The sequence below is a fragment of the Mesoplodon densirostris genome, chromosome 19, assembly GCF_025265405.1.
Source record: "Mesoplodon densirostris isolate mMesDen1 chromosome 19, mMesDen1 primary haplotype, whole genome shotgun sequence".
NCBI classification, from domain to species: domain Eukaryota; kingdom Metazoa; phylum Chordata; class Mammalia; order Artiodactyla; family Ziphiidae; genus Mesoplodon; species Mesoplodon densirostris.
Genome location: NC_082679.1, coordinates 7,529,532 through 7,541,898, shown reverse-complemented (window position 1 = coordinate 7,541,898; position 12,367 = coordinate 7,529,532). Strand labels below are relative to the sequence as shown.

The window sequence follows — 12,367 nt, the reverse complement described above, 5'->3', positions numbered from 1 at the left end:
ATGGGAGAAAATATTTGCAAATGATGTGACCGACAAGGGATTAATTTCCAAAATATACAAACAGCTCAATATAAAAAATACAAACAACCCAGTCAAAAATGGGCAGTAGATCAAAATAGACATTTCTCCAAAGAAAACAGAGATGGCCAACAGGCACATGAAAAGATGCTCAACATCACATTGCTAATTTAGAGAAATGCAAATCAACCACAATGAGAGATCACCTCACACCAGGCAGAATGGCCATCACCAAAAGTCTACAGACAAATGCTGGAGAGGGTGTGGAGCAAGGGGAAGCCTCCCACACTGTTGGTGGGAATGTAAATTGGTGAAGCCACTATGGAGAACAGTATGGAGGTTCCTTAAAAAACTAAAAATAGAGTCACCACATGATCCAGCAATCCCTGGGCATGTATCTGGAGAAAACTCTAACTTGAAAAGACACATGTACCCCAATGTTCATAGCAGGACTATTTACAATAGCTGAGGGAATTCCTTGGCGGTCCAGTGGTTGGGATTCTGCGCTTCCACTGCAGGGAGCATGGGTTTGATCCCTGGTTGGGGAGATCCTGCTTGCTGCGTGTCAGGGAGCTAAGATCACACAAGCCTTGGGGCCAAAAAAACCAATTAAGACTTTAAAAATGGTCCATGTCAAAAAAAAAAAAAAAGATGTCTATATATTCCATGAAATATTACTCAGCCATAAAAAAGGAATGAAATAATGCCCTTTGCAGCAACGCGGATGGACCTAGAGATTATCATACTAAGTGAAGTAAACCAGAAAGAGGAAGATAGATAACATTATGATAACGCTTATATGTGGGATTTTAAAAAATGATACAAATGAACTTATGTACAAAACGGAAATAGACTCACAGACAGAGAACAAACTTAACAGTTATCAACGGGGAAAGGGGGAGGGATAAATTAGGAATGTGGGATTAACAGATACACACTACTATACAGAAAATAACCAACAAGGACCTACTGCATAACTCAGGGAACTATATTCAGTATCTTGTAATAACCTATAATGGAGGGACTTCCCCGGTGGCGCAGTGGTTAAGAATCCGCCCGCCAATGCAGGGGACATGGGTTCGAGCCCTGGTCCGGGAAGATCCCACATGCCGCGGAGCAGCTAAGCCCGTGCGCCACAACTACTGAGCCTGTGCTCTAGAGCCTGCGAGCCACAACTACTGAGCTGGCGCGCCACAACTACCGAAGCCCGCGTGCCTAGAGCCCATGCTCTGCAGCAAGAGAGGTCACCACAATGAGAAGCCCACGCACCACAACGAAGTGTAGCCCCTGCTCGCCACAACTAGAGAAAGCCCGCGCGCAGCAACAAAGACCCAACGCAGCCAAAAAAAAAAAAACCTATAATGGAAAAGAATCTGAAAAAGTATACATATATATGTACAACTGAATCACTTTGCTGCACATCTGAAACATTGTAATCAACTATACTTCAATTTAAAGAAAAGATGCAAGAAGACTGGGTAGAGCAGAAAGTCCTCGCAGGGTCAGGACAGAAAACAGCATTACGGTTCATGATGGCAGGTTCACCGTCTGCGTTTTTACTCCATGCTTCATAATGATAGTAGAGGAGTAACAAAACGAGAGATTCCATGAGCAGTGGAGATGTCAACACATTTCTGGACTAAAGATGAGACAGGACGATGGTGAGAACACTTCAGTCTGCTGACCACTTGAGAAGGAAGCCATCCATCAGCCTTGCAGAACCCTACAGAGGCTCAAGATTACAACTCCAGGTAATAACAAGGGTAGAAGACTCGAGTAGGATTTGTACACAGAAAAATCGCCCTCTGTTTAAGCAGTCAGGATGCCTAGGAGCTGGGCATTTGCTGCCTAAGCAAATATAAGACTTACTTTTTTGTCTTTTATAAGTTTCTCAGCCTCAAGGCAAACTTGGTCTGATAAACCAGAGGCAGGCTGTCATGTAATCTGACTGACATACATCAGGATTATAGCATGCTTTTAAATTATTTATTTATTTATTTATTTTTGGCTGCGTTGGGTCTTTGTTGCTGCACACGGGCTTTCTCAAGTTGCCGAGAGCCGGGGCCACTCTTCGCTGCGGTGCGCGGGCTTCTCATTGCGTTGGCTTCTCTTGCTGCAGAGCACGGGCTCTAGCCACGCGGGCTTCGGCAACCATGGCTCACGGGCTCTAGAGCGCAGGCTCAGTAGTTGTGGCCCACGGGCCCAGTTGCTCCGCGGCATGTGGGATTCTCCCGGACTAGGGCTCGAACCCGTGTCCCCCACATTGGCAGGCGGATTCTTAACCACTGCGCAACCAGGGAAGTCCTCTCGCATGCTTTTTAACTGCCTCAGTTTTTATAAGCATATAAGCAAAGATCCCAGACCTTTGAAAACATTCTGCCAAAAGGGACCACAAGATAAATAGAGAAACTGGTCCGGGAGGAAACAATTTAGGGAATAAAAGAACTTAAGACTTCTAGTGTATTTTCATAGATATCCCAGATGTTGAAACCAGACTTCTGGGCTTGGCTATGAAGAACATCCCATTTTGGACTAGCCTGGCACAGGCCAGTTATATAAAGACTGGGCTTCCCTGGTGGCGCGGCCGCGGAGCGGGTGGGCCCGTGAGCCGTGGCCGCTGGGCCTGCACGTCCGGAGCCTGTGCTCCGCAACGGGAGAGGCCACAACAGTGAGAGGCCCGCGTACCGCAAAAAAAAAAAAAAAGACTGGACAAAACACATACAAGTAACTTGTGAAAGGCTTTGGGGAACAACCAATGTAGGCCAGACTTGACGGGAAAGGAAAGCATACAAAGGTGAACTTCATATTTACTCTTGCTTTTTCTTTCAGGACATTTGCCAGTTTAATGTGGCAGAATAGACTCAGAAAGTGGTAGAAAACTCTCAGTGGTGGAACAAACTCAGAAAGTGACAGTCTTCGACTGGGCTGAGTTCACGGAGGTTGGACCAGACACTTGGGACTTGAGGGTGAAATTCCCAGGTGGGGCATTGAGACCCAGAATGCACATGCAATCTTCCCTCCAGGCATCTGCCAGCTCCTAAGCTGCTCGTTGTGACGAGACCCCCAGTGGTCTCATCGGAAAGCAATAACGGAGGCTAAGTTCCTGAGGAGAGAGCTGAGCAGCCACGCAGTCCTACGGGAGACAGGCTGAGGTTCAAAGCCTCCATGGTTTTTAGTTCTGATGCGTATGAGCATCTATTCAAAGAGAAAAACAGTAGACAAGAGAAACAGATCCAGGGCTTCCCTGGTGGCGCAGTGGTTAAGAATCCACCTGCCATTGCAGGGGACACGGGTTTGAGCCCTGGTCCGGGAAGATCCCACATGCCACGGAGCAACGAAGCCCATGTGCCACAACTACTAAGCCTGTGCTCTAGTACCTGTGCTCTGCAACAAGAGAAGCCACTGCAATGAGAAGCCCGTGCACCTCAACGAAGAGTAGCTCCCGCTCGCCGCAACTAGAGAAAGCCTGCGTGCAGCAACAAGACCCAACACAGCCGAAACTAAATAAATTAAATAAACGAATTTTTAAAAAATGTGATGAAGGAAACAAAAGTAGATAGACATTACAGAAAAAAACAGAAGCTGTTCAAGAAAGGAAATTTAATCACAGGACAACATTTGATCTCTACAGCAAACAGTAAGTACTTAGACATAAGGTGAGCGCTTTATTGATTGACCTAAGAACTGGTACCATAAAGCTACCATGGGGAGAGAGGGGAAAGGTTGTAAGAGCAGAAAATCAATGTGTAATATATTGCTAACATCTAAAGTTGAAAAATTGAGAAACAGTATGTTACTTAGCTGCAGAAGCAACTAGCTGATGAAACATCTACACCTTGTTGCCTCTTGCAGTGGGGAGAGTTAGGACAGGGACAGGGGCTGGTGCTTTTCATTATTCGTCCTTCTGTATTATTTGATTTTGTTTTTAACTCTGTAACTATGTTATTTTTTTGTTAAAATAAGAGAAATATACTAGGAAGGAGAGAGGGATAGACAAAGCTACTCTAGTCCTCTCACTTTGCAAAAGCCCTTTTCTGGACTCCATCCCACTAATGGTGAAGTTAACTGAGGATATCCTTTACCCGTCCCGCTGATGGTATAAAGCAACAACCAGACTCCTCCAGCCTTGTCTACATCCACATTTCTTTAGAGCATCTGATACCACTGCCTACTTCTTTTTTCAGAAACACTCTCTTCTCAGGGCTTCCCTCATGGTCCAGTGGTAAAAAATCCACCTTCCAGTGCAGGGGACGTGGGTTCGATCCCTGGTCAGGGAACTAAGATCCCACATTGCCACGGGGCAACTACGCCCACACATGTCAACTACTGAGCTCGTGCACCTCAACTAGAGAGCCTGTGCGCCCCAAACTACAGAGCCCACAAACTCTGGAGCCCACACGCCACAAGTAGAGAGAGAAAACCCGCACGCCACAATTAGAGAGAAGCCCGCGCGCCGCAACAAATAGCCCGCATGCAACTAAGACCTGAGGCAGCCAGAAATGAATAAATAAATAAAATATGTTTTAAAATTCTTATGGTTTCTCCCACCTGGGGTTTCCTCCTACATTTCTGGCCATTCTTTGTCTTCTTCCTGAATTTTTTTTTTTTTTTTCGGTATGCGGGCCTCTCACTGTTGTGGCCTCTCCCATTGCGGAGCACGGGCTCCGGACGCGCAGGCTCAGCGGCCATGGCTCACGGGCCTAGCCGCTCCGCGGCATGTGAGATCTTCCCGGACCGGGGCACGAACCCGTGTCCCCTGCATCGGCAGGCGGACTCTCAACCACTGCGCCACCAGGGAAGCCCTTCTTCCTGAATTTTAAATGTTACGAGTTTTGAGGACTCAGTTCTAGGTCCTCTTCATTCTATATTCTCTTGCCTCCAGCTTTCTTGTCCATGCTTATGGCTTTATTTACCACCTTCGCCCAAATTCTCAAAACTGCTTGCAGGCCTTGGATACTGCACGGGCTCCTCAAAGTCAGAATATCCACTATCCCTCCTCCAGCATAGACCATCATAGCAAAAGCCCTCACAAGCACCTTAATATCCCCTTCTCCTCCACCTCCCAGTCCTCATATACAGTTAAGACACGTCCAAACATTTCCAAATCTGTCCACTTATCCTCCATGCCTCTGCCCTGGTCTAAGCCATCACGGGATTACTGGGATAGCCTCCTGATCTGCCCCCTGCTTCCGCTCTTGCTCGCATCCAATCCAGTCTCCACACAGTGTCCACAGTAATCTTAAAATACACATTTGAATATCACATTTTACTCTTAGGAGTTACCATGAAGTCCAAAATCCTCAGCGTGAGTATGCCAACACACAAGGCTGTGCATCAGCTGTATCCTGCCAACTTTTCACCTTCATCATAAACCACTCTAATCCTTACGCTGTTATCCAGCCACGTGGGCTCTTTCTGTCTGGAAAGTGACCCACGCCCCACCTCTTGATGATCTTACCTCCAAGGGCTCTATGTCAGTGCCCTTCGTAGATCGTCACCTCCCCCCTCCCAATTCTGATCACAGCCATAGTTGCTTGTCTACCCTGCCCCCCCGCCCACCCACAGACTAAGCTCCGGGAGGGCAGTGGGCTTATCTGCCCTGCTCACCATAGTGTCCATGATCTTGGGCCCAGATGTTTAACATAGTTTGTCCAATGAATGTGGGAAAAAGGGACAGAGAGGAGACAGACAGGTGTGGCGGGCAGGACAGATGAGATGGCAGGCGGTGCAGACAGAGGCTGCAGTAGGAGGGGTCACAAACCCAACCAACAGACCGATGGGGTCTGAGGGCAGGGCAGCGAGACCCGAGCAGTAGCAGATGGGACGGTGCGCTCGCTGGGCCTCGCCTCCGCAGGGGGCGCTCGTCTCAGGGGCGTGGCCTCGAGCAGCCCCGCCCTCCTCGCCGGCGACCGCCAGGCGGGTGCCTCGCAGCGGCGGCGCCGACATGGCTGCTCTGGTGGAGCCGCTGGGGCTGGAGCGGGGTAAGTGCGCCAGGGCCCCCTGCCCACCCCGCCCCGGCCTGAGTCCCGGAGCCCGGTCCCCTGCCCCTCCCCCTGCAAGGCCCGGGCGGGTGGGCGGGCCCGGCGGGCCCGGCGGGGGTGGGCGGGGCGGGGCGCCGAGAGTCAGACAGTCGGTGGGTGTGGGAGGGTCCGTGGGCTAGTGGGCCAGAGAGGGGGCGCCCGCTGCACACCCCTGCCTGGGTGTGTATGGGGATCCTGGGGACGCAGGGCGCCCGACTAGCCGCAGTCTCTGCCACGGGCGACTCTGCGGGTGTCCGACTGGGACTCTGCTGTCCTTCCCGGGATCTGCGCTCGCCCTTACTTGGTCTCTGGCCGCATCTCTCCGTCCTTCTCTGCGTCTTCACGTCTCTGACTCTTGTGTGTCTGTGCGCCCCGCCCCCGCCCCGCAGACGTGTCCCGGGCGGTGGAGCTCCTCGAGCGGCTCCAGCGCAGCGGGGAGCTGCCCCCGCAGAAGTTGCAGGCCCTCCAGCGAGTCCTGCAGAGCCGCTTCTGCTCTGCCATCCGGGAGGTGAGAGCAACGCGGCGCCGAGCACAAGCGGGCGGCCGTGGTCCTCCTCCTGGTCGCCCCGAGCCCAGGGACTACGCCTCCCAGCAGCTACCGGGGCGGCCCTCCATGGGGTGCCCGCGCTTCAGCTCAGGGGTTCTTTGGGAGCTGTAGTTTCCGCGGCCTCCGGGTCGCGGGGGAGGGGCGGATCCTTGGGTGGGAGGGTCTGGGGGCCTGGACTCCTGAGTTGAAAGGAGGAGGGGTCTGGCGGCTCCCTGATGCTGCTGCGTCCTCACCAGGTGTATGAGCAACTCTATGACACGCTGGACATCACCGGCAGTGCTGAGATCCGGGCCCACGCCACAGCCAAGGTAGGCGCCCCCCAGCCCGCTGCTCATGGTATCCACTGAATCGCATGGGCTAGCTCAATATCTACCTAATGTCATTCATTCCTGTTTCCTGCTTCGTGATTTTTGCCATATCTATGTACCACACTTGCTATGATTTATTTATAATGTATTTTAAATAATCTCACATTTTTAGTTTGTGTCATATAAAGACATCTTTAGGGAAAAAAAAAAAGACATTTTTAGCAACTACAAATGGAAACTAGTACCGAATGCCTGACTAGAAGATAACCAATGAAAACAGGGAACTAGCGTTCAACACTGTAATCTTATTAAACTACAGTTAGATGCTATTTCTTGCTGCTTGCTGGAGGCTCTCAGCTCTGTCCAGGCCTTGTTTCCCTCTGTTAAAAAACGATATTGACAAGTGTTGAGTATTCAAAACGCATGCACACCAAATGGAGACCTTCTCTTTGACAGTCTGAAGTGTCCAAAGTGACTAAAAGGGATGTACTGTCACTACGGAGTGATCTTGTGTTGAGTTCTGTGGCAGATGCCCCGTGCTTGAGGGAAGCTCTCTGGCCTAAATCCCTCTCCCTGACGCAGATCCTCCACCCTAGTCCGCATACGCATCGTGGAGGGGCCCTCACCTCCTGAGGCTTTCTCTCTCCCAGGCCACGGTGGCCGCCTTCACAGCCAGTGAGGGCCACGCACATCCCAGGGTAGTGGAACTGCCCAAGACGGATGAGGGCCTGGGCTTCAACATCATGGGGGGCAAGGAGCAGAATTCGCCCATCTACATCTCCCGTGTCATACCTGGAGGTGTGGCTGACCGCCACGGAGGCCTCAAGCGTGGGGATCAGCTGCTGTCAGTGAATGGCGTGGTGAGTGGGGAGCTGAGGCAGGGCTGGCTGGGGTCACAGCCTACCCAAGGTAGCACAGTCGCTGTTTTTCACATTCACTCAACACACACTGAGCACTGCCTCTGTGTCCGGCCCTGTGCTGGGCTTTGCTGCAGACCCTGAGAGTAATTGGCCACTGCTTCTACATTCAAGGAGTCCCTCTCTGGTGAGGGAGATAGAGCCTGACTGAAACAGTCCTAAACCAAGGAGATAATGAGGAAGCACAAAGCACTGTGAGAGCCCAGATGTGGCAGGAGACCAGTGTAGATGAGGGGAGTTTTTGCAGATGAAGGAATATTTGAGTTGGGTTTTGAAGGATGAGTAGGAGCTGGTGGAGAAGGGTGTTACTGGCAGAGGGTGTTGCGGGTAGGGTCTGTGACTCTGCACTCCTACGAGGTGAAGAGAAAGGGCTTGGTTCTGATGAAGGACTGGGGCGTGCCAGTGATGAAAATCACTGTGCTTAGAGTAGATGGAGGCACGACTAGGTAGGTGGTTGGGGCCAGTCATGCAGGGACTGAGTGCCCGCCTGAGAAGCTGGGACTTTGTCTCAAGCCTCCTGGGGACCCATGGGAGGGCTGTGAGTAGGGGAAGGATAGGCTCGGCCTGGAGACATAGAAAGACCCCTTTGGGACTCTGCAGGGGATAGACTGAGGGAAGAGACTGGAGGCCAGAAGGCCAAGGAGGAGGCTAGGGTGAGGTCCAGTGGGGAGAGGATGAGGTCTGAGCTGGGGCCTGGTGGTGGGGACAAAGAAGAGGGAGTCAGGGCAGGAGGGATGGGGCTGGAGATCATCGGGCTGCTGGGAGGGAGGGGATAAAGATGAGTCTGGAGGTCTAGCTCGGTGACTGAGGGCATATGGGGCTTGTCCCTGACATGGGGAACTTGGAAGGTTTGGGGGGAGGACTCTGAGCCAAGAGTGACTCTCTCGTGAGGACATGAGGCCTTGGCATCTTGGGGTTGGTATCAGGGTGGGGGCAGGGTGAGGGTGGTGGGCCCCAGGCCCAGCTGTCTGCACCGCCCCTGCAGAGCGTTGAGGGTGAGCAGCATGAGAAGGCAGTGGAGTTGCTGAAGGCTGCCCAGGGCTCGGTGAAGCTGGTGGTGCGCTATACACCTCAAGTGCTGGAGGAGATGGAGGCCCGCTTTGAGAAGATGCGCTCTGCCCGGCGGCGCCAGCAACATCAGAGCTACTCGTGAGCCCTTTGCCACCACACCCCTGGGGCCTCCACTGCCTCCGGTATCCCCAGACTCCCAAACCAGGCCAATGATTTCTGAGGCCCTGATTGCCACCTCCAGCCCTGGCTCCTTTCCCTGGGATTCTGACCCTTGACCCAGGCTCTCACTCCAAGCCGTTCTGACTAAATACCTTAGGGACTCCTAGCTCACTCCCATCCCGAGATCGGGAACCTACTCCCTCTGGAACCCTCAGCCCACTTCCCTGGGCTCTTGGCTCTGGAACCCCAGTCCTGGATCTCTCCCATGCCTCCCCCGGTCCCCTCCCCTGAGCTTGGCTCCCCTCTCTTCACCCTGCTTTTAGGTCCTTGGAGTCTCGAGGCTGAAACCACAGATCTGGACCCTCACCCTCACCCCCTCCCCTGTACAGTATTTATTGTCACCAGCTCCTTATTTAAAGATCTTTGACCCTCATTGAGTGTCTGTGTCTGTTCTGCATCCGGGGGTTAGAATGTCTGGAGATGTGGGAGAAGGAGAGAAGCTGAGGTCACGACCAGACCCTTTTCTCAGACCAGAGTCTGAGAGCGGAGCTTGAGACTCTTCCCCAGGTCCGAAGGCAGAAGCTGGCCGGCTTCCTAGCGGCAAGTCCAGGCTGGAGGCTGGGACCCGGTCTGGGTCTGAGCGCTGGGTCAGAACTGAAGACAAATCCCCCTACCTTTCAGAGATTCTGAGGGCGGAGGCCAAGCCCCCTTCCTCTGTATCTGGTCTGACAGAGGAGGCCTGAAACGCGCAAAAGTCAGTGGGCGGCCTCTGTGTGGGCGGGGCGGAGCGAACCATTAGCCTAGCCCGCCGGGGGAGCCCTCCCGGCCGCGTAATCGTCTGAGTGGGAGGCGGGGGTGGAGGTGCCACGTGCAGTTCCTGAGGCGGGCGCAAGGGGTGCAGAATAAGGTGCGCTAGCCGACCCGGCATTCACCCCACCTTCCAACCCGAGCGCGTGTCTACGGGAACTGCCCCCGCCTTAAAATCCATTCTTTACTCCCACTCTCCTGTCCCGTGCGGCGCGAGGGCCGGCGCGCGCCACCGCCGGAATCCGGGGTCGCGACTCGCGTTCCAAGCCGCGCGCCACTCGCTCCAGGTGACATCATCCCCCTGCCGGGCTCCGCCTCCCGCCCCAGCCGCCGCACGCCGCTTGCCTATTGGCAGTCTCACCTTGAGCCCCGCCTCCCGCTCTCCGCCCGTGAGACCCCTCCCAGGCAGTGCGGAGGCGGGGTTTAGCAGCCGGCCGGCGCAGACACCACCTCCCATTGGCCACGCGGCCCCGTCTGTCAGTCTCCTGTTAAAGGGGCCACGACCGCCCCGGAGCTGGTTTGCGGGGGGCGGAGGAGGGAGGAGGAATTTTTTGGCGGGGGAAGGTGGGATTTGGGGGGCGCTGGTGAGCACCCCTGGATCTGGCGGCTGCGGCCTCGCGGGGGGAGGCTGAACGGTGAAAGGGGCAGGGGGCTATTTTAGGGAGTAGAGGGCTGTGAGACCGTCAAGGGGAGGGGGGGGTCCCCAGCGCCCAAGCCGGAGCAAGAGACGCGGAGCCCGCGCGAGCGGCGGAGACAGGGCTCCGGAGCCACAGATCCGGGCCCCGGCCGCCGCCAGGGGCCCCGCCCGGTCCCCCCACCCCACCCCACGTCCCTCCTGCAGCCCAGCTCCGCCCGCAGCCGCCGCGGACCAGGTAGGTAAGAGCCCAGCCCGGCCCGCCTGGCAGCGCCCAGCCCGGGGACCCGTCGCCGAGCTTCCCCCGCCTCCCTTAGATCCTGGATTCCCTTCTTCATCCCCCGGGACCTCAGAGCCCAGATTTCACAGCCCGACCCCAGAGACTCAGGCGTGCCCCTCCCGGCTCTCAGAGTCCCCAACCGAACCCTGGAATCCCAGGCGTACTGCCGCCTTGCGCCTCCTCCGGGGCCCAGGAGCCTGGATTTCCCAGGTCAGCCCCAGGAAGCCCCTCTGGACCTAGATCCTCTTCCTCGGCCCAGTCCTGGGAGCTCCAGACACCGGCCGCAGCTGTGTCAGACTCCCCCAGCTAGGGCCGGCCGCCCCCCGCGTCGCGTCCGCATAGTCCCCTATTCGCGCACCCAGTCTGCCCATCTCTGGTCCGCCGGCTTGAACAGCCGGCCGAGTCCCTCAGTCCCGGACGGCTCGGCGGCCGCCCTGGACACAGGCCCGCTCTGGAGCTGTCCATGGTCACCGTTCTCGGTAGCCTTGCGTCCCCCATCTCCTGCTGCTGCCGCCGGGGAGGCGGCGCCGGCGGCGCGGGGATCTCCCCCGCCGCGCCTTTGACCTGGGGATACCCAGGCCCTCCCCGACCTGGGCGCCCGGGCCTCAGGGTTCCGCTGTCCAGGCTCTCAGCTCCACCCTCAACAACCCAGGTTTCGGAGACCCCAGCTTCTACTTGAGGAGTCAGGGCTTCTGAATGTTCCTGTCTGGTGCACCTTAGGGATCTTGGCATCTGGGGACCCAGATCCCACCGGGCTCTGGGAGCCCTGTCAGTCCTCACTTCCTCTGGCTAAAGGCCCCAGCTGGTAGCCCTCACCCCCTCAGGATCTAGGAATCCAGTTTTCCAGCTTTTGCTCCCTTCAGAGACAGTTCAACAGCCCCTGTGCCCCTCAGACAAATATACCCATCCACCTGGCACCCCAGCATCTGCCCCCTTAGGGATTCAGGCGCCATGACTCTCTTCCTTTCGGGGACTCAGAATGCAATTCTTAATGCAATTCTCTGGCTTCTACCCACGCTGCCCCCTGGAGACCTAGATGCCTTGTCCCTGATCCTGCCTCCCCTCAGGGACCCAGGAGTTCAGACCCCACCTTCTCTTCTGCTCACCAAAGCCATCTACCCCGGCCCTCCATCCAACAAGAACTCAGGCTCCAAACTTCCATCTCCTGGCTTTGGCCTCCACAACGATTCAGGAGTGCAGTTCCCCAGCTCTGCCACCCACCACCCCAAGTATCTAGCCACTGAGCTGTTACTCTTTTGAACCCAAGTCCCTACAGCCTCACAATTGCCCATCAACTTGACATCTCTGGTGGCCTTGAAAAACCCCTGCTTCATCTCCGTATCATCTCAGGCTCTGGGCTCCCTGGAGTTTCCAACGTTCTCCCCTGAGACCCAGCTTCTTGAGATGTTTCCAGCTCACGATTTTTTCATATCGTGATGTCACATCCTTCGAGTACACTCTCAGACTGGTGAGCCAAACATACATCCCTTCCTCCAGATGTGTTCTATGGCCTAGGTTCATTCTGTGATCTAGAATTGTCTTCCACATTTCCACCTAAACATGCGCCCTGGCAATGCTTCGTGTTCTAGATTCTTCCTAAATCCTAGAACACTCCCAGTCAATGTCTTTGTTCCTTTTTCACCCAAGGTACTGTTCTGAAGTCTAG

General features: G+C 54.8%; 1 protein-coding gene across 1 annotated transcript; it reads left to right on the top strand.

Moving 5' to 3' along the window:
* The first annotated feature begins 5,794 nt into the window (after positions 1–5,794).
* Positions 5,795–9,413, top strand: LIN7B (lin-7 homolog B, crumbs cell polarity complex component). Its single transcript, XM_060083923.1, is given in 6 exon segments — positions 5,795–5,999; positions 6,428–6,546; positions 6,822–6,893; positions 7,544–7,753; positions 8,796–8,959; positions 9,304–9,413. Coding segments are annotated over 6 exon segments (792 nt in total). The 3' UTR covers positions 9,326–9,413.
* The last annotated feature ends 2,954 nt before the right edge of the window (positions 9,414–12,367 follow it).